The sequence below is a fragment of the Carassius gibelio genome, chromosome A16 (genome assembly GCF_023724105.1).
Source record: "Carassius gibelio isolate Cgi1373 ecotype wild population from Czech Republic chromosome A16, carGib1.2-hapl.c, whole genome shotgun sequence".
Classification (NCBI taxonomy): domain Eukaryota; kingdom Metazoa; phylum Chordata; class Actinopteri; order Cypriniformes; family Cyprinidae; genus Carassius; species Carassius gibelio.
Genome location: NC_068386.1, coordinates 8,638,870 through 8,662,201, shown reverse-complemented (window position 1 = coordinate 8,662,201; position 23,332 = coordinate 8,638,870). Strand labels below are relative to the sequence as shown.

The window sequence follows — 23,332 nt, the reverse complement described above, 5'->3', positions numbered from 1 at the left end:
TTCATACACTTTATGTGCTGCCTTCAAGCCTAATGATGTGGCCAGTGAGCCAAGACACAGTATAACTGGCTTTGAATATATTAGGTAGCATCTACACCACACTCAGCCACAAATGGTTCCAGCACCCTAAGGCACTCTCCTCAACCCCTGATTAAAAACCAACCTCTGAGCAGTAAAACACCATCATTTCCACAGCTGAAAAAGAAGCCAAGTCAGCAGGTCTCATAATATATGCCCAATACTCAACACCTGCAGCAAAAATAAACCCAAACTGCTTATGGAGGCCTTGTGTATATTGCATTTTTCTACAGCCAAATAAATAATCTAAGATTGTGGCTTGGCCACTGTATATGATATGACACTGTAAGAAGCAGCAGTCAAGACCAGGTTTAGTGCTATAAAGAGAACTGCCGACATTTCCTACGAAGGAGATCACGACTGACAATGAATAAGATAATCAGTTTAACAATTTCAAACACTGTACTTTTTATATTAGATTCACACTGCGTGTCGTCTCACAGGCTAATTCGTGTCACTCAACTAGAGTGTAACTGGCCCGGAAAGATGCGGGCAGCCTTTTACGTGACTAGCTTTTCACAGTGCTAGCCTTATGTCACATTTGAAATGGCTTTAAGTGCAGCTCTGAATTACCGTGAAAGATAACATGTCAGTGACATAGAAAGAGAGAGCGGGCGAAAGGGTACAAAGAGAGCAAACACAAGCACCATCAGGGGGTTGTCCCAGAGCCCCATGCTGCTTAGCATGACAGCTAAGCAAGCATGACAACATAAACACAACCAGCCGTTTTGCCTGCGGGTTAAGCTCAGCACTGGAGCAGAACCCTTAGACACATTATGCCGTTATTCCATCTTCTTTTCTACATCCTCCATCTTAATGTCACAGTCCTATTTCTTCAACAAGACATCAAAAGATAAGCTGCTTCCAAGTTGCTATTGCTTGACATGGTCAAGGTGACCACCACCACTGGCTATTTGAAGGTTACGGTCGTAACTTCACTCTCCATTATGCTGTTAAACAGACCTCTTTACTCTGCAAGGTCTCGCCTGCTAGCTGCAAGACAACGTTAATTACAGGGAGGCTGTCGCTAGAGGAGGGCTAACATTAGCATAGTACATGCGCGGATATGCAGTCGCCTCGCTTAATGTCAAGTCCCTGCGGGTGTTTTCTGCTGTAACTTCAAACAAAGAAAAACTAATCCCATTCTTTAGGATGGATTAATTTTTCTTTGTTTGAAGTTACAGCAGAAAATGGCCTTCAAAATGGTCGTCTGATGCATGAGAATGAAAAATTAATTAAGTAATTAAAATAAGGCTGAAATAATTATATACATATATGAATGTTGGATGATAACATTTTATTAAAATGTTGCCTTGGCCAGTTTAAATTGTAAATGTACTAAAATTACTAAAACTAAACTAATAAGGACAGAAATCAGAAATTAATTCACCCATTAATGAAAATTCTGTCATTAATGACTCACCCTCATGTCGTTCCAAACCCATAAGACCTTCATTCATCTTCGGAACACAAACTAAGATATTTTTGATGCATTCTGAGAGCTCTTTTACCCTCACATAGACAGCAACGGTACTACCACGATCAAGGTCCAGAAAGATAGTAAGGACATCAGTAAAATAGTCTGCTGTGGCTTGCCTCCATTTTGGAGAGTATCACGATGCAAGATGAATGAAGCACTTACGGTTTTGGTATAACTTGAGGGTGAGTAATTAATTGACAGAATTTTCATTTTTGGGTGAACTATCCCTTTAAATTAAAATTGAATCAAATCAATTCAAATTCAACACACATTGGTTTGCGATCCCACTAAAGATTCAATTGGGACTATGTGCAGCAACAAACCCTGTTTATAAGACTGTGACCTTATTCATCTAACGAAAAATGGGCGCCCTCATTCATAGTAAGAAAACATCATTAATGATATTTATTCACAAAACGCTAGCTCTGAATTTATATTTCAGCATGCTGAGGCAGATAATACAGCTTGCTAGATTGTTTTTTATTTATTTATTGCTTTATAGTCTTCTAATTAGACAAATTTCAGACAATTTGTTATATTGTAATAATCTAAATTACATTTTAATGGTTGCTTCAGAAGGAAGAGGCCCTCAAGACTAAGTGGTTTAATATATAAATCATGTCATATAGCGCTTCCAGACTTTCCAAATACTTTCTGCATGGAACAGTATTTCACCCAATCAAAATATCATGTCAAAAAATAATAAATTTTTTGCATGAAAAATTGCAGCACAAATATAAGAAACGTTTGCCTGTATTACCATTACAAATTTTGGAGTCTGTAAATAAACATAAAAATTGACAGAGAAAGAGGTGCAATTAATATCACATGACAAATAACTTAAACATACAACAACACAACTGCGCTTACCACATTAAACAACAGTAGTTTACAAAATTAATTCATGCCACAGTGCATGCTGGGAATTGTAGTTGTCTCAAGTACTGCAGTCATCAATACAGCCTTGTTACAAGTTACTGTACAGGTAATTGTGCAGCTATATATTAGGCTAAGGAAATAGTATTATACTTTTCGACATCCTGTAAATATGTAAAAAGCTGAATTTGGAGCATAAAGCTACCCACTTTTACAGTGGGTGGATCTAAAACACAGACATTTCATTTTATGAGCTTGTCACAGGGGATCTTTAAAGTCTTAATGTCACCTTATTTGACACAGGCTCTTCCGAAAATAAATAGCATCTCAACAGCGATACGATGCGAAAATGCCTTTATTTTATCCTCTTGTTAAACGATACATCTGGCTATTTATTTATTGTGCGTGATTGTAAATATGAACTCTTGTGAATGAGTAGTGGTCCGAGCCTGGCTTTGTAATATATGCTATCGGCCTCCTATTACAATTGGATTTAGTCTGCCCTGATAGATTTACACAGCAATTCATTTCCCCATTTCACCTTCCATCCCAGTGGTGTGTCTGAAAATGTATACACGCATCATTTTTATTCCGTTCTGCCAAATAGCTCATAGGACAAAATAAATATATAAACAATTTTTACTCCTAACCATGAAGTAAATCAGCAGCTCAGAAATAATAATCAGCAAACTTTTCATCCTTCGCATACAGCATCCATTTCATCCACTGTGCTTAAGCTAGACACAATAAAGTATTTACAGCACTGGAATGAAGGTAAAGTGTTATAGTATATAGTAATAGTGTCATAGTAATTTAAATTTTTTTGGGCTGGTTTCTAAGGTACTTAAATCTAAATAAATATACAAAATAAATAAACTTTTTATACAATACTGAAAAATGTTAATAAAAATAGGTCTATGACAAGACCGTATTAAATAAGCCAGTATTTAAATGGAATTATATTCGACCAGCCTTCATCAATCTAATACGGTCACATATCTATTTTACTTCCATACTCATCATGCTTTGATCTCACCTGCGATGGAATTTCAATCAGGTTTGTGTTTGGGACCTTCGTCAAGAGCTGATTCCATTACAAGGTGCTAAATGTATAACTTGAGACTCTGGGCTCAAGACACTTACAAAGGAGAGACACTTCTCAGATCAGATGAAAGTTCAAAGAGAAGTGGAGGATCATTGTATAAATCCAAGAGTTTCTGAAAAATTGAACACGAGAGAGGCATGATTAATCAATTCTTTTCGCTGAGTTGAGTGCTACGGGTGAGTCTGATTTCAAATGAGATGGTACCTATATATACACCCCCAGCTCTGCCGAATACTTTCATGCTTTCTTTCTATGCAAGTGTTCTGAAAATGTTCTCTTTTGCTTTTCAGAGACTTTTTTCTTCCTTTTCATATTCCACTGACATTGAGGTATAATGAGATGTTATGTATGAATGTATGAATTTAAGTATGTATGCATTTATTTATTTAATTGACAGTTTGCGAATTGCAAATTGATCAAAAGTAAAAAATATTACAAAATATTTCTATTTCAAATAAATGTTGAACATTCTACTCATCAAAGAATCCTGGAAAATAAATCACAGTTTACAGAAAATATTAAGGAGCGGTCTTCAACATTTACAATAAAAAGAAATATACTTTGAGCACCAAATCAGGATATCAGATTGATTTCTAAAGAATCGTGTGATAGTGAAAATTCAGCTTTGCAATCACAGGGACAAATATACACACACACACACACACACACACAGACATGCACAGACACGCACACATACACACACACACACACACACACACACACACACACATATATATATATATATATATATATATATATATATATAGTAATATAATTTCACAATATTACTGTTTTACTGTATTTTTTTATAAAATAAATGCAGCCTTGGTGAGCAAAAGACACTTTCAAAAATATTTAAAAGGCTTTAACAACCCAAACTTTCAAAAGGTAGTGTTCTTCTAATTTCCTGCACACTACAAACTCCATTCCATCCATGTGTCAAGAGGCAGTTTCAAGAGTCCCAGAGCAGAAGTCAGTGATTGAGAGACGGCGGATGGAGGCAGGCAGCTCAGGGCTTCAGGAAACTTTATTAGATCATTGAGGGAAGCCAGCCAGGTCTGATAATGACCCTACAACTCCACCAGATGTGTCTCTCCCCACCAACTTCCTCTGTCAGGGGCCCCTGTGGTCTCTCATATCAGTGATGAATAAGGCCTGGGCATCAGAGTGTGGATAATGTGCAGATGGGACACAAGCCTGCTGTTTGAGAAAGGTGAAGGGCGGCTGGTAATAAAGACCTACAGGTCTCTGATCAGCAACGTGTGCCTCGTGCCTCTCTGACTAAGGAGGGACGTAATAAGATACAGCATGACTAGAGAATTGGCAGGATTTAGTGCTAATATCTGTGGGAACCTGCTTCTGGTGAGGAGATTACAGTAGATCTCTGCCGGACCCAGAAGTCTAGCATAAGATGAGAAAGGCCCAATTAGGTTATCTGAAGGGCTGCAGGTTTTTCTGCCTCCCACATTGACCAAGAGGTCTGTCTGTTTCTAACCGACCGGTTTCACCTCACAACCATTTTGCATGGATAGACAGTGGACAGCAGTGTGATTGACTTCCCACTAACACTAAGTAATCTTCTTGCAAATGAATGCTAACAGCTTGACCTCAGAAGAACTTGCCTCGACTCTGCTTTGCCTCTCTAGAATGAATACTTGCCAAATTTGACTAAAAATTTGTTTGGTGAGTAAAAACAAAAAACAAAAAACAGAACTGAAACATAACATATGGTTTAAGTCAAACTGTAGAAATGAAAGTCTAAACCCAAATTTAAATGCAGTCTATCTGGTAAAATTTGGTACAAATCTGGTCAAATTTGGCACAAATTTAATACATTTGCTATTCTGGTGTTCCATAAGTTTACTAGGGTTTTCATTACTCCAGGACTCCATATGAAAAAACATATTTATGCACTTGGCAGACCCTTTTATTTCAAGCAATTAGGGAACATATTTGAAATATAAGAGAAAAAACATAATTTCACCGTTTTGTGACAGATGCGAGTAAGGCTGCAAGATTCTGGGAAAGAAATCTGTTATTTTTTTAAATGCATTTTTTTTTTATTAGAATAAAATTTGCAACTCAGATTTAAACTGTGATTCCAAAAAATTGAAAACAAGTTTTGAGGATATATTTCAATATGACTATAAAATAATAATACATTATTATTATTATTATTATTATTATTATTATTATTATTATAGCATATTAAACATTTCACTGTAAAATAAAAAAAGAAAAGTGTTAATAATACTTTTTTTTTTACAATCATTTATTTAATTTTTTTCATTTTCACATTATACATAAAACCATGGAGCGTTTTATTTTGACGGAAAACCACAAGGAAAACTTTAAAGCCTTTCTTGAACAGCTGAGTTTATTTATTTATTTAAATTGCCGCCTTTGTGATTTAACAATAAAAGTCATTTAGCTTTTTTGTTTACTTATAATAATCATAAATAATATATATAGCATCTGTTTTTGTATATTTAATATTTTAATATATATATATATATATATATTTTTTTTTTTTTTTTTTTTTTTGTGCATATTTTAGTGTCACTCCTACCTGTCACAATAATGTCAATGTGAAAGTATAATTTTGTTCCCTGTAGGTATCCAAACCCTGGCATACCCATCCTAAACCTCTTGCTCAGATATAAAAATCTGTATTGGTCTCCTGACAGAGAGAACTTCATCACTTTATCCCCAGGTAGGGACCAGACTTACACCCGTTCCCTTGTAAATAGTCTTCCAAGCAAAAGTTAGCTCAGCGCTGTGCTGTGAATTAAGATGGGTGACGGTGACAGGACCTCTGCGACATGAAGAACTGAGAAAAAACAACTGGGCCTTGTTTAGGAGAGCGCCATGTTTGCATATCGAGACAGAAACAGCATGAAAAGATCCATTTTGCCTCTCAGTTCAATGCAGTTTCTGACCTAGTTTCCCAAAGCCAATGTTAAAATGATCCAAATCGGTCTTGTCCGTGTGGGGTCCTCCATTTAAAAATACATGGTAAACTCCCACTGCAGGGAGAAGGTGTGATATGTTTCCAAGGTGTGACATCATTCTCACCTACTTAAACTTTGCATGCCTAGACTCATCTGTTGCCCTCAGAAAAGAGTGAATGTCACTCGACAGACAGTCCGCTGTAATTAAACCCAGAGGGAAATGTATTAATTACTGCACAGCGCCTGTGACTGTGGGTGAGGTGTCCTGGGTCTGCATATGATTAGAATGCTGATTATGATGTACTGTGGAGGATTCCATCATATTCGACTGTCCTAATGACTGAAAAAAAAGTTACGATCAATTTAGCAATTTTCATTTTCACCATTTAATTCCACAACAAATTATGCAAAATCTAATTATATTATAAAAAAATGTAATTACAAAAAAAATCAAATATATAATTAAAATATATAAACATAATATATAAACAAATATATAAATAAAAAAATATAATATTTATATTATTAATAAATTATATATTATTATTTTTTAAATATAATATTATGTAATATTATATTATAAATGTACACTGGTGCACGGCTTTATTTGTCTCTGTAAATTCCTACTCCTCTGGTAGTCTTTGACCTTCCATTCAGAGAGTATAGTGCTTGGCTCACATTCCCTGTGAGATATGCTTTTCACAAGCCTCTCTATCCAGGTCCCCTGAGTTTTACTCTATCGCTGAGAACCTTAGCAAGTTTTTATCTGTTTCATTGCGTCATCGGCATCCTATCTCTCCTTGCATCGAAGTCCTTGTGGTCCATCTGTCTCTTTCACTGACTTACCACCGTTGTCTGCCTAATCCAATTACTAGTTCTGCACTTTCCTCCCTCCCTCTGCTTGTTTTGATCTAGTTTCAGCAATGGCTCTCAATAAAAGCCCCTTCCCAGCAGGCCGTGCACATCTCTCTGACACTTCCCATTCGGGCTGGGCTACATTTCAAAGAACTCATTGATTGTCGGGATTGATTTGTTTCAGGCGGGGCCAAACTCCTAATCACTTCTGTTTCGCCGGTTGACATGGACAGAATAAGACATTGAGAGGCGAGAGCTGCTGATGCACTCTTATAGATCAGACGCTTTAACTTTTTTCATATTGCACCTGCTTGTTTTGACTGAATAAAGTTGATTTGCACGTGACCACACATAGTGATTGCATCCGTGCCAGGAGAATACTATTTCCTGCAACAATAAATATTGATAAAATTTGAATATTAGCTACATTTATCACATGAAATGTTATTAAAATTTGAATAAAACTACAAATAAAAAAGAAAGAGCATGCTCCGACGGGGGCTGTCATTCCAGCTGTCAGTAGGAAGACATCTGAGATGGACAGGTGTATTATGGGTGATTATTATTATTGTCATTATTAATCTAAATTAATAATATAAAATTCTAAAATATTGAAAAAACAATGAATTTAAATAACAAAAGCCTCATTTATTCAATAAATAATATAACAATAATATTAACAAGGCGTTCAGAAGATGTTGCGATATTAATTGCCAAAGTGTGCACAGTTTACAGTTATAATAATAATTTAAAAAAACTAAATATGGGATTTTAAAAACAATACAAATATTCTATACATAAAAAGTAAATATAAAATAAACCTAATATTTAAAAACGAAGCAAAATACATAATATTTAAATATTTTTTATATAAATAATCCACTTTTGATTATCCTTGTGGAGTTTTGTGAAAGTTTTTCTAAGTTTTGAACATGTAAAATAAATTATTGTAATAAAAAATATAATTATTGTTACTACTATTATTATTCATAATAAATATAGACAAATAATAGCATATTAGCATTTTTTATGATAATGCCAAGGTTGTCGGTAGATTTGATGAAATGCGAACACATGAGCTGATATCACACATCTTACAGTTTTCCCTCAGTTTATTTTACAAAACTACAAATAAAACAAGAAGAAGAAAAAAAAAACAGCATGCTGCGATGAGGGCCATCCTTCCTTCTGTCACTGATGAGGCCAGTAGGAGGCCATCTGGGATGGACAGGTCCACGGTGTGACACAGTGTGAAATAAACTTGCAGAATAAGATGCTGGGCAATGCTGGGCAGACTTACCACGCAGGAGATCAGAGGTGGAGTGTGGCGAGGCATGAGCCCGGAACAGCTGCCAATCAAAGTCATCCTCCTCCCCTTGGCTGAACTCGCATAGACTGGGGTCCGAGTCCTCATCAAAAGTGCAGCCCGCTGCCGAGAGAAGAGAGAAGCAAAACATGTTATCAGTCTTGATGCAAGTCCGTCACTTCCTCTCGTTAAAAACCTTAAACGACTAGAATACGTGCTTCCTGCTTAACCTGACAAGTCTCTGTACATGAATTATTAAAAGCGTCTGGCTGTATATTTAAATGCCTCCAGGGCAATAACATTTAATTTGGACAACATTTGATCCACAATTTGTTGACACTAAAAAGTGCATTACAATACGACGACTCAATCCTCTGGAGTGGTTTATATGGTTGCAGACGTACGTTCTAGGACCCCCGGCCCGACAGCCTAATTAAGCAGCCGTGTGTTATTTGAGCCTCTGTTTCATCATGCAAACCTCTGTGATCTGATTTCTGTTTGTGCAGAGTGAGAGGTGCCAGACTCCACACCCACATACATTTCCAACACCGGCTCTTCAGCCAGACAGCCATTCACCAAAGCAATCATGTCTCCATTCAAAAACACACCGCTCTTACGCACAACATGTCCAAGGACACACACATACCAATCAATACTGACTGCAGGTTTACAACACAAGCACTGAGATAGACCAATTTATCTGCAAGGAACAGTTACACTGTGTATTACAGTGAAAACACTGCCAGCCTTGTCAGTATTATTTATTATTACCGTATTTTTCGGACTATAAGTCGCACCTGAGTATAAGTCGCATCAGTCCAAAAATACGTCATGATGAGGAAAAAAACATATAAGTCGCATTTATTTAAAACCAAGAACCAAGAGAAAACATTACCGTCTCCAGCCGCGAGAGGGCGCTCTATGTTTTCAGTGTAGACTACAGGAGCACTGAGCAGCATAGAGCGCCCTCTCGCGGCTATAGACGGTAATGTTTTCTCTTGGTTCATTTCTCTCGGTTCATGTCAAATTAATTTTGATAAATAAGTCGCACCTGACTATAAGTCGCAGGACCAGCCAAACTATGAAAAAAAAAGTGTGACTTATAGTATAAAATACGTTAAATATATTACTGTAATAAAAATATTTATTCATTAATTCACTAACATACTAGTACATAAACTGATATATTATTAAATAATAATACATCAAAAAATATATGAAAATTATTTAAATTTATGTTTATTATTTATTTACCAGTGACCACCCTGCTCTTTAAAAATCACCACTGGTTGGAAAAACATGTAAATTACTAAACGAGTCACGTTCACAAAATGTTCACCTAACAGTTCACAAACTTCCTGTTATGACCTGAATAAAGGGTCAACTAATACTATAAGCTTTCTGTAACGATTCCAAACTATTATTCTAATCCATCAGGGACATCTTAAACTTCTCAGCCCGCAACAAATTTTAGTTCCACGTTATTACATTTAACACGCAGCGCATTCGCGACCTCAGGGCAGCGGCTTAATGTGGCACATCCTGAGCACCTCGCCACATCTGCTGTGGTCCCTCACATTAGCCGTGTAGGGTGAGAAAGAGCGGGCAGCGGTGGGCAGTCCACAAATCCCAGTCACGTGCTGCTGACTTGAGCCAAGTCAAAGCAGATGGGGCAGAGGGGAGAGAAACCATGCAGGCAATAGCTTTAACAATAACTATGACATCAAGGTGACCCTCATAGCTGACTGCCTCATTACTGCCACCTCTGGGGCTGCCCCACAACGGACAAATGAGGACAGTTTTACATAGGGTTAGTAGAACAAATTGGTTTCTCTGTGCTTGTTATTAACTACTGTGAATGCATATATATATATATATATATATATTATACATATTGTAAAATTATATTCATATGACACCTCTGAAGTGCACATAAATTTAATTCAATATTAACACACACATTTGTGATGTCACCTAGCAATTGTAAACAACCTAGAAGAGTCAAAACAAAATCCTTCCCATTAATCAATCCATAATCAAAATGACTCCCACTTACTGAACAACAAGTACCAAAAATGTTTAGCATATTGTAAGGGCTAATTACAGCCATCTCACCACTCAAAAACACTAAAATGATTCATAAATTCATTAGTATTGCATCAGTTTTGAGTGGAATCTGAATCCGAACCAGAATCATTACATTTTGTTTTGCAAATCTGATCCCTATTACTCATGTGAGCCAGTATATCTGAGAGAACAAAAGGAGAGTTCAACTTCTCAGAGCTTCTGTCCCAATAGGTTTAATTCACGCCATTCACTAACAACTCAGGGATCGGTTTCTGTAAGAGTGGGAAAAGATACCAAAGGTGACAAACTGAGACCTTATTTAGGCAATTACTCCTCTCCTACCAAAGCCAAAGACATTTGAGACATTCTGAGAAGATCCTTAGAGAAACGTGGAATGCCCAGTTTTTCTTTTTTCATCAGTACCATCATTTTGAAGGCAAGCACAAACGATTTACCATCATGACTGAACAACAACAATCAAGTCCTCCTCTCTGCTCCCCCGGCCCCTTGCCTCAGCCTCATCAAAACTGCCTCCAATAAGTAATTACAATATAATTTGGCACAGCAACACAACACAGAGAAAACATCAGGCTTGAGCCACTGCCAGGGTTGAAAGCCCCTTGGCTAGAGAGCACAGAGGCTTTTGTGTGTGCAGGCTCATCTGCTTGTTTTGTTTATTAATGTGAACAAGTTCCCTTTGGAGAGTTAGGAGGTTATTAGCCTTTATTAAAAAATTGAAGAATTGGCTCATCTGAGCCCTCTAAGAACATTCCAGTGAATCCTGATGAATTCTGGCTATCAATAGCTTAAAACCTCCAGATAAAGAATCAGATTCATTTTAATCCCTTTCTTTCTTTTTGTTATGCAATTTACAGTGTTATTGTGTTTTGCTTTGGGAACACCAAAAACTTTTTTGCTAAAGATGTAACTACACCTCATCTGAAACCCAGAAGCAATGATACAGATCAAAGTACTAAATCTGACACCATAGATCTGCTGTAAACACTACAGATTTAATCTGCTGCACCACAAAATGTTGTGTCATTAGAGGTTGTAAGGATCTGCTTGCTAGCTAGCTGGGGTTCTACTACCGAGAAAATAGCAGGGACAAGACAAATAGGATGTTGTCAGAGGATCAGGGGAATGTCTCAGATTTATCTACAGCAGTAATGTTAGAGAAAGGCAATTTGTTTAACAATGCTTCCAGGTTAGCACTACCTTGACAAGGGATATTTAAAGTGTGTCCCACTTTGAAATGTGCATCCTATCTGAACCTCAACTCACCTTCTGAGTTTTATTTTTTCATAAATTAGATTCTTCTCCTCAGATATTTTCTCATGACCTTTGTGACATCCTTCACCACCTCGTCCTTAAATTTAGTTTGCGTGCCATACTTTGAGGCTTTAGCATTAGCAGCAAATTCTTGAAATGTAAAATAAATCAATACATCAACAAAACAAAATTGCAGTAATTTCCTTTCAGTATTTTTCCAGTTAAAAGGTTTCATCTACATTGATTATACTTATATATTTGATTTGATAAGATGATCTGACCTATTTTCAGAGAATATGTTCATTCTCTGTTGTGTGACATTTTAGCATGACATGAAAATTCAACAAATGCAGTAAAGTCATACTGCATGTCAGTAAACCAAAAAACAAACCGACTGCATCCCAAAAACAGTTTAGCACATCATCCACATCGTTTTATACACACACACAGCTGCAGGCATCCTCAGTGTGACTGTGAAACATTTTTGTTTGGTCCGTTGTCACTTGCCACCAATGGTTAACACAATACCAACTGCAGTATGTGGTACTAAAAGGTTTGTTTTCCCTGAAAAGTTTTCTTGTTAAAACAACTCTTTGTAGCTGAAAAATTATTTGTTGTCATTAACAGCCCAACATGATGGACATTTTGCTGAGCGAACTCATTTTTAACCAAGGCTAAGTAATTTATAGGATTTAAAAATAAGTAGTTTCTTTGCTTCGCTCTTTAAAGAGCACCAGCTCTTTGATTTTAATCTCGTGAGTACTGAGAGAAGACGCCACTCCAAACGAACTAGCTTTTAGCTTACCCCGTGCTAATCAGACATTCGCTTACTGCTTAGGCACGTGGCTGAAATGTGCTGCGGCTGTCTGGGCCACAGCCTAGCTCCTCCGCTAGCCTATTAGCATCCCGGCGCACAGCCCCAAACCAAGCATCAAGACAAAGACAAACCATGTTTGTGTTGAGCAGGGAAGTCTCTCGCCACTTTACTGCAAGGCCATTCATCCTTTCTTAGAACTCACAATGAATGTATTTCATTTCTTACCCCTGGATTTAATGAGGGAGTCCAAACTCACACAGTAGCAGCCATACAGAGTGGAGGAAATATCACAGATTCTTTCCATAATGCATGTAACATTGAGCCAAAGATAAATGTGCTACTGAAGACTAGCACTTTGTGAAAAATACAATGACCTTATTATCATAGTGCCACCGATGTGCAAACAACCGTAATGTCTGATGCGCTGAATGCCGAACATAGTTCACGGTTGGCTGCAACGCAACACGTAACTAAAGAGGAGCAATGAAATATAAAAAATATACATAAAAAAAACACTAATTAAGCTCATTCAATCGATTATTCCAAGTTTGTTATCATCTAAAACTACAGCAAAACTGATTAGAAAATGTATAATTTCAGTCATTCAAAGCTGAAATAAATACAATAAAATAATCAAATATGAATAAAGTACAATAGTAAAATCTAAATAATATATGGGAAAATGCTGTCTTGGCAACTAACTGAATTAAACTAAGTTTAAGAACTAAAATTACTAAGACTAAATAGAAATTAATGAAAACTAATGAACATGACAAGAAAAAAATCAACTCATTTAAACTTGAAAAATGTAAATCTAAAATCGAATTTAAAATATTGATAATTATTATAATAGTATATAAATAGTATATATAAATAATAGTACAAATACATAGATTCATTTATTTACTGATTCAACCAATACATTTCCTTGAACAACATGAGTTCTATTACTTCGGTGATGCATATGTGGAGTTTCTGTGCGAGGGCACCCTCGGGTTTTCAGTATGAATGAAACAGACATCACATGTGTTTATAGCGCTCAATAATGGCCAATCCATCCTTTTTTGTGTTAATATAGGAAAAGTAATACTTATCTTAAAAGAAATTTGAAATAGACATATTATAATCCTTGGTTTTCTCTAGTGTACAGGAGTTTTTATTTATTTGTTTTTATTGTTGAACCGAACCAAAAACCAAGGTTACGGTATATTTTTAACAGTGAGGTAACTGTATTGTTGCATTCCTACCAAGATTACCAATTACTTTGCTCTTTGCGTAGCTGTAACTGACTGTTTATTTATTGTTAAATTATTGTAGTTGGGTTAGGTGGCTTAAGTTTTATTGTGAATTTGTTTTGTAAATGTGTTGTGTTGTGAATTTGCTTATATTTATGTATTTTTGTATGCTTTAAACTTATTTTTTAAGATAATAAAGCCATTGGTTTATGTTATAAATTAGGTTTAAAAGTATAAATTTGGCACCGGTATCATAAAAAAACCTAAACGACATAACACACAACCCCAATCAAAATACACTGAACATGCTATGATTTTTTACAAAAAAAACTGGACCCCCAAAAAAGCTATTGTTCTGCAATCTTACCCTATTTGTTGTGCTGCATGAATTTGATTTACTAAAAAAGAAACATCTTAAAAAGAGTCATTCATTCAGCAATCTAAATCCACTGATTGCGACCTACAATATGATATAAAAAAAATGTTTTAAGTATCTCAGAGGATTCATTTATTTGCCAGTTTGATTCCACTGGTTTCACTGATTATGATTTGCAAAAAGAACCAGCTCAAAAGAATCGCTCAATCGAGAATAAGACTATAGTGGCAGTGTTGCATGACTATGCACCTGTCATGATGAGGGTTACACAAAAAACACGTATGAAGTCGTCAACTTGCCTGTAGCAAAAACAGAATAAGTTCAATTAATAACCAGAGAGCCAAAAGGGCATGTTACCTCATAACCTCAACTACTGTAATGTTTAATGACAAGGATAAACTTTAAATGTACACATTTTTAGGGTCACCATTTAAAAAGTTTAGCTGAAAAATTCCAGACTCCTGTTACTGTATGTATTTGCTTGACTCAATAAGTTTGAGAAACATGTTAGCACCTGAGGCTAAGTGGAAGAAGGCACTCCTGAGACAGCCATCACCAAATCCAAATGAGAAGTCTGTCAGGCACACATGAACAGACTTTACAGATCCAGACCAACTGTCGGAATACAAAATAAGAAGATGCGTCATTGGGATCTCATGGGCTGGAGCCCAGATTGGGCAGAGCTCATCCTTGCACCTGCAGGACGTCCTGTGTCAGTACAGCTACTGCAGGTCAATAGCTGTGGATTGAAACCTACTGAACTTCTCAGTCACAGGAAGTGGCTGCAAGCTGTAATATTCTGAGCAAGAACTGCCAGTTTAGAACTTTGCCAGAAGTATAGCTCATAGACAGAAAGCATGTCTGGAGGTTAATAGACATTTTCAAAAAGCTGTTTTGTTCCATTTTCATATCAGTGGGGTTACTGGAGTTATAGTGCATTCTCAGCTTGCAAGTGCACCTGTACTCTAATTTATTTGAAGTTTCTTTGGAAAGACTTCTCTTAAAGGCTAATTTGTCAAGTGTGACAGTCATTTTGCGCTTAAAGCACTCTTTCTAATAGGCATCTGCAGGTATCTGGACTGGTGTGAAATTATGCTCATGTCATACAGTGACTAGTGTATTTATTATTTCACATCCCCTACTATGCTAATCTTTTGTCTCTGATATTGAACTCCACCTAGGAGCACAGCGAAAAATGACAATATATTATTTAAAAACAGCATAATGCAGGAAGCCAAGGATATCAATGTGCCGTCAAAATGTTAAATATATAGATTTTAAAAAATGTGGTGAACACTTTACAACAGTGTTTCTCAATCCCATTTTTTGGGGACCTCCAACAACACTGCACATTTTAGGATTTCTCCTTTATTCAGCACATGACACGATTAGAATTTCCCATTATAGGTTTCTACATGATCTGGATGTGGGCTTTCAGATTAGTTAGTCCCCTAAAATGTACAGTGATGGAAGGCTGCTAGGAGCAGAATTGCAAAAACCTGTCATAGAATGGTCTGTAAAATGCTCCAGTCAATGGGATAAGGGCTGGGCGATATATATCGAAAATTTTGACGACGATGTAAAATTAGAAAATATTGGGAATATCGAATATTTCAAATTCAAGCATACTTTCCCAAAAAACGTGCCGAACATCAAAAAAACAACATGTAACTGTGGACTGCTATACGCGCCTCTACTATGAGAGCTTTCATGAGAGCGGTTGCCAGATAACAAGAGTTTAAATCCCCGTATCTGAGCTTTGCTGTTACAAGGATAAATTTTCTTCCTGGTGTTTGCTTATTTTACGCAATTTGGCAACCATGCGCACGTGCTGTTTGAACAGAGAAACATGAATTATCGCTATTTGGAATTACTAATAGGGAATTTCACTGTTATATTTAACAGTTTTCATAATATAGACAGAGTGCAAAAGTCTCTGGTATTCATTTATACATAAAAATAGCTGTGTGCTTCAGCAACTAGCTGCCTATCTAAGAGGGTTTTTAGTGTCAGTGGGAACATAGTTTCATGCCACAGAGCTTCTTGTGTTCTTAGCTAAAAAACATACTTATTTTAGTTTAAATTGTGAATTGCATGCACTAAAAAGTTGACAGAATGCACTATCTGTACTTGTTTTGCACTGCTTCAGTTACATATTTATTTCATTTAATAAAAAGCAGTAAGGGATCACTTCGTCTAGATTTTTTTTTAAACAGTTTAAATTAGCTGTTTAATCTAAATGTTTTTTGTTTGTTTGTTTGTCTGTTTGTTTTGTTTTTTGTTTTTAAATGGATAAAAGAATATCATGTTTTTTTTATTATTTAAATGCAAATGCAAACATATCGAGATATATATCGAATATCGTAAACATTTTGACAAGATATTTTTCAAAATTTCGCCCAGCCCTAAATGGGATACCAATCAGATGAGCAATTGAGGATTCGCTCCTGTGAAACAAACACAAACTTTAGCTGGTAACATCTCAGAGCATGCAATGCACCACACATGCTGACGAAAAAGGGGATCTGTGAATTCTATGATGCACAAAGGGGGTAAAAACTAAAGTATATGGTCAGGCAGAAATGGATGAAATACAACGCCACTATTGCTTCCTAAAAAAGTAAACAAACTGATTTTGCTCAGAGAATAATTTAATAATGCTATCAAAAGACCAATGTTTTTCAAACATTCAGCTTGTTATTTTGTTCTTTATATTCAAAGAACATTATTACTGTTTCCACAAAAAAAAAAAAAATATTAAAGAGCGCAACTGTTTCCAACATTAGCCGTGTTTCCACTATCGAGCTAGGACCGGGCGTGCTAGTGCGTGCCAGGGCCAGTCGCGTTTCCACTGTCACTTCCGGGGCTTGATCGTGCCTCGCCGGGGCTTCCTCGGGGCCAACGGCCAGGGTTTTTCGGCCCGACGAAATCCTTGGGCCAAAGCGGGCCAGCTGGGGCTAGAGGAGGGGTTACGAACAAAGGCGGAGTTTCTCCGTGTCTGGAGAGCGTCAGCGCGGATCATTTCAGAAAGAAAACAACTTTAACACCAGCATTAAAGACTTTTTAAAATCAGTTGAGCTCAAAACTCACTCTTAGTCAGCAGCGAGTGATTGAAATAACTTGATCCGATGTGGATTACAATCACTAAACAAGGCAGAAATATTTATAAGCGATGTAAAAGACTGCACGATAAACATTAACATTACCATGGTAAATATGACCGCTTGGAGAAATCAGACGTCACAATTGTGTATTTATTAAATAACATTTTATCTGTCGTCTTGTTTCGTGAGTTTAGCTCCACGTTGCATATCATCAAAATATAATAATGATATTTGTTCGGGAGCTTTTATAAAAATAGAGAGTCTGCGCTGTGGATCATTTCAGAAAGATAGCCGCTATAACGCCAGCATTAAACGCTTTATTTAAATAAGTTGAGCTCAAAACTCACTTTCAGTCAGCAGCGTGTGTTTGAAATAACTTGATCCAATGTGGATTATAATCACCATACAGGGCAGAAATATTTATAAGCGATGTAAAAGACTATGCACGCTGGGCATTAACATTAAACATGGAAAATATGACCGCTTGAAGAAATCAGACGTCAGCTTCTTATTCTCTATCACAATCGTGTATTTACTAACTTATATTATCTATCACAAGCCTCGTCTCGAGAGTTTAGCTCATGTTGCCTATTATAAAAATATAATAATGTTTTTGTTCGGGATCCTTTATAAAAATAAAGATATCATTCATTCTTAATGTGACGTACAGGCCACTGTGACTACAAATAAACAGAAACAGACTCTACTGAATAAGCAGGCTATTTTCATAAGCGTTAAAAATAAATAAATAAAATATAAAGTGTATTTATGTGCGATTAATTTTGAGTCTTGATAAATTAAATCATTATGATCAATGTATCACTTATTCTATAGTTAAAACATCCATGCTTTTGAATTTGAATAACAAAGCATGCAAACAAACTGCCGCTTTTATCATGTTCGTTTTGTGATCGCGCATGTTCCAGTGACTTATTTCTTAGTTTTCTGATAACTTCTCTTTGTTAGTGAAATAATGAGGTTGCATGACGTTGTTCTGAGAGGCGTGTAAAGGGCGTGTTTTAGTGACGAGCAGCGGAGCTTCAAGCTCCCCTGTGGAAACCCTGCGCTACTCTGGCCTCGGTGCTACTGGCCCGAGGCTATGAGCCCCGCCCGGCCCGCTTTAAGCCCTGGCTCGCACTGGCCCGACAGTGGAAATGCGGCTATTGACAATAATGGGAAATGTTTCTTGAGCACCAAATCAGCATATTAGAATGATTTCTGAAGGATCATTAGACAATGAAGACTGCTGAAAATCCAGCTTCACATCAGGTATAAATTACATTTTAAAATCTCCAAATAGAAAGCTGTTATTAAAAACTGTAATAATATTTCCCAATATTACTGTTTTCTATTTTCACAAAATAATTGCAGACTTTGTGAGCATAAGAGACTCAGATCATAAAAGAAAAATAACTGACACCACACTTTTGTACAGCAGTACATTACAGAAGTTTAATTATTTAAAACTGATTTCTTATATCATTTATACTTGCATGTATTCATATGTCCACATATTTACGTATCTACTTTATTATTCTGGTACCTGCTAATAACAAGTTAGTTTTATAGTAATAACTATCTGTGTGGTTGGTTTCCATGTTAAATTTCAGTATAAAGGAAAAACATATATTTTATGATAAATTCTGTTGTGTGACAATATCAAGGGAAATAATCAACATTTATGTAATTGTACAGCCCTAGTTCTGCATAATGGTAACTAGAAGTCAGATAAACAAGAAGTATTTTTTTAAAGAGACATTCAGAGTGTTTGTAAGTGTCAGTTTGAAAACCTGAGAGATGACGTCCCTCTGAGTACGTGTGTTACAGTAGCTACAGTAGATCACAGCAATCTTCAAGTCAGTGGGGGCCACAGCATTCAATCTATCAGTTTCTACCCAGAAAACAAGTGAAAGGTGTCTCGGTGGAAAATTAAACTAATTCAAAACAGAGAAAGGGAAAGAGAAGTGGAGAGAAATGTCTGCCTTCTGAGAAGCCAGAGAAACAATTTTGGATAAAACTGTGAGTGATGTTTGACTTCATCTGATGTTGGGCAAAATTGGCCAAATCGATGCCAGAGTGGGATATTCTATGTTCTGAGGGGTATTCAGAAAAGTGTCAGGATGTTTTTCTGTGGTTACTAGTCAAAATATCCATTCTTAAAGTCTCCAAACTCGGTGCTGGAGGGCAATGTCCTGCAGAGTTTAGCTCCAACCCTAACTAAACACACCTGAGCCAGCTAATTAAGGTCTTACCAGTAGGCATACTAGAAACTTCCAGGCTGGTGTGTTGAGGCAAGTTGGAGCTAAACTCAGACCCTCAAGGAATGAGCTTGGAGTCCCCTGGACTATGCAATTTTTTAAATAATCTTTTATCCATTTTATCATAAGTTATAAAAAAAATACCACTGCTCAACAAAATGGACTTGTATTGACATTCTCACAAAGGCCTGTCAATTTGAAAAGTCTATTTTGGTCTCAAAACCTAAATGACTTGAACTCAAGTCACACTCCAAGGCCCCCCAGTCATCTTTCCTTGAGTCATTGGTGGGTGGATGCAAACGAGACAGTATTTTAATTTGAATACATTTTTTACATATTTTTATGCATGCATTCACACAGAACACCCACAGAAATGCACATCGCTAGCAACGCTCTCAAGGATCCAAACAGAACCATGGAGTTGGACAGATGGAGATATGTGAACAGGCAGTCTGAAGTCACACATATCTATTTACATATGCTGGCTCGCTAGAGAATCAGTCACAGCGAAACCAAATAAGCAGCTGCTAGACACACACACAAACACACACACACACATACATATATCCCAGAGCAACGATGCGTTCTCTTCTTTTCACACATATACACACACCTAGTCTCTGTTCGCACAGTAGTAAGGCATCTCCACACAACTGTTATCATGCAAGTCTAAAGGAGTGGTGTTATTGTTTGCAGTTGCAGAAAGACTAATTGTATGTCACTAACAAAATGTTAAATCACACTTTGAAGTGAGAAAAATTACATTTTATGATGCTGAAGACAACAATGGTGAGGTGAGAGGAGATGGAAGAAATAAAAAAGAACAGGGGAACAGAGTTACTATAACATATGCCAGTTTTGTCGGTGGTTATGGTTAGCATGATCCAGTTAGCCACTGCTATAGATACTGTTACTGCAGTCTTTTTTCATTTATGGCCACTCAAAAGAAACCATCTGTATTCTGTATTGTCATTTTTTTGCAATTAAAAAAATCTGAAATCATATTATTATAGATTTTACATGTAACAATAAAAAAAGCATTACTATGATTTTAAAACAAATTAACATTGCTTTCACTCTACTAGAAAAAAATTGAGTCATTAAGATGTTTTAAATAAAATGTCTGTGGTCGGTAAGACGTTTTAAATGTTTTTTAATGTAAATAATTCTATAATGCTAACCGAGGCTATGTTTATTTATAAAAAAAAAAACACACAGTACAGTCATATTGAGTTCTATTATTACTTTTTGTAAAATGTATTATTATTACTGTTTATTTGGATATATTTCCAAGTGCAAATTATTCCAGATGATAACCGCCATTACTCTAGTTTTCAGTGTCACATGATCCTTCAGAAATCATTCTGATATACTGATTTGCTGCTCAAGATTAAGTATTTTATTTTTATTTTTATTGTATTAATTTCTTTTTAAAAAAGAATCAGATTGACAAGCTAACCTTATTCTGCAGAAAGAAAAAAAAAAGACCTGAACATGGCGGCTGAAACAACAAATGCAACTGTGTTCACAAGATTTTGTCCACTAAGCATGACCCTCTCGAGGCCTCATCAGGTCAGTGTCGTGACAGCCATGCTAGTAAATCTGAGGAGAACAGAGCAAAATGTAGTGCATGATTATACAGCTGACTAGACTTAACTAAAGGACACATTTTGCATGATATGCTCCTTCTGCAGACACAATATTTTAAAATATTACTCCAACAGCAATGTACAGATTATGCTTTGCTCAACTGAGAAATGTTTTCTGTTATGTTTTATAGAACATTTCACCTTTGACTGGATAAATGCCAGCTGGCCATGAATGTTATGTGAAAATGTTGCGTTAAGAGCACAATGTTGCTGCTGAGGATACTGTTAGCAAGCCTTTATATCAGTCCGTTCACACCTCTCAAAACACTGAAAGCATTGCACTTTATCTAACTATAATTGAATCCCACCAGGTCTTTTCAACCAAATAATAAATACATTTACAATAAATAGATACAAGCCCTGTGATGACATACAGTAGCCCAACAGAAGTTGTATATAAATTATTGCATGATTACTAACAACTTTGACAATTAAGCCATAATTCTTAACAAAAAAGGCCAAAATCAATAAAAACTGTGGGACATTGAATAAAGCTGTTAATTTTTTGGACTTTAAATACAGAAAACAAGAGAAATGCTGACATGCAGAAAAAATACAGACCTCAAGAAAACTAGGGCCTGAAAGTTTGTAAAAGTCTGTACCTCTATTGATGTCAAAATGCTTTTTCCCCCATCCGAACTTAATTACTATAAATCTGTAGGTCAATTTAACTGAAAGCGTTAACACTGATGTCTTGAAAACATTGCTATCTGTTTGAGTATTCCACCTGGCAACACTAGCTCAACCAATGGGGTGAGTTTGGGGTGGGGCTACCTGTTTGGCTGACCAATTGAAACCGAGGGACTGTCCCGAAAAACTGTTTGAAAAAAATTACTTTTACAATTCTGCTTGGTGACAAAAAAAAAAATCACAGTTTTCACACTTGGTCAATTTAGTAGCAGGGTTAGCATCACTTTTTTACCTGGAGTTATTAAACTCTTCTGGTCCAGAAAAGGTTTAGTACCCCTTTTGTGGTGTCAAAGGTGTACAGTATGAAACAATGTGGTGTTAGACTGTTACGGGAAAAACTTGGTCATATAAACAGCTGTTTTAGCATTGAGGGGATATGTCAAATGGTGATGAAAATTTTGAATTGGAGTGAAGAAGAGTCTTTATTCTTTTCCTTTAAAATACTTTATATTATAATAAGCAAAGTAATCCAGGATTCCAGTTACCTAGGGTTTAGAATGACCTAGGGTTAACTATTTCAACTGTGAAAAGCTCTAAAGGATAGAGTGAGAACGCAAAATATGAAATCGGAAGACTCGTTGAACCCAACCATCTATAAAACCTCGGCAGTAGAAAACAGATGGAAACTCATCAGATGCAAGAGTAAAAATACAAGCAAAAACATTCATGGAGGAATGTCAGCTGGCAGCAGGGGGCAGTGTTTTAGGTCTATGGCACCTGCAGAGCAGTGCGGCGGGTGAGCCCACCATGACTCGCTGTTAAGAAGCTAATTAAAAGCACCACTAAGGTGAGGGTCGAGACACAGGCCTCAACTCGCTCCAGGACATGTATCTCAACTTCAAAGCTGCCATGTTAAAAAGTCTACTCTCCACTGAGGATGACAAGCAGGACCAAAAAGCAATTCCCAAAATCCCGCCCCTGCACTTTTCATTTTCAGCTCCCCCACTACTGCTCTCCATTATCTCACAGCTCATGGTTGTTGTTGAAAATACCACTGGATCACAGCGAGATTTCACCAGGCAAACCAAACAGGACAACTTGTGTGCCGAATCCGACATAGTGTCAGAAGCAGTGTTGCTTTAGTCAATGAAAATTATGACTAAATATCGTCGTCAACGAACCTTTATCACATGACGAAAACGAGACGAGACGCAACTTAAATGCTGGTCACGTGACAATGACTATAATTACATGTATAATGCAACATTGTTGA

At 36.5% G+C, this 23,332-nt stretch overlaps 1 protein-coding gene across 11 annotated transcripts in view; it reads right to left on the bottom strand.

Annotated features, from left to right (window-relative positions):
* The window catches only part of LOC128030519 (receptor-type tyrosine-protein phosphatase U), a 181,291-nt gene that overhangs the window by 111,195 nt on the left and 46,764 nt on the right, over positions 1-23,332 (bottom strand). For all 11 annotated transcript variants that reach the window (XM_052618210.1, XM_052618212.1, XM_052618215.1 and 8 more), the window contains exon 2: positions 8,646-8,774. In XM_052618210.1, coding sequence (XP_052474170.1) covers positions 8,646-8,774 — 129 coding nt within the window. The remainder of the gene's footprint in view (positions 1-8,645; positions 8,775-23,332) is intronic.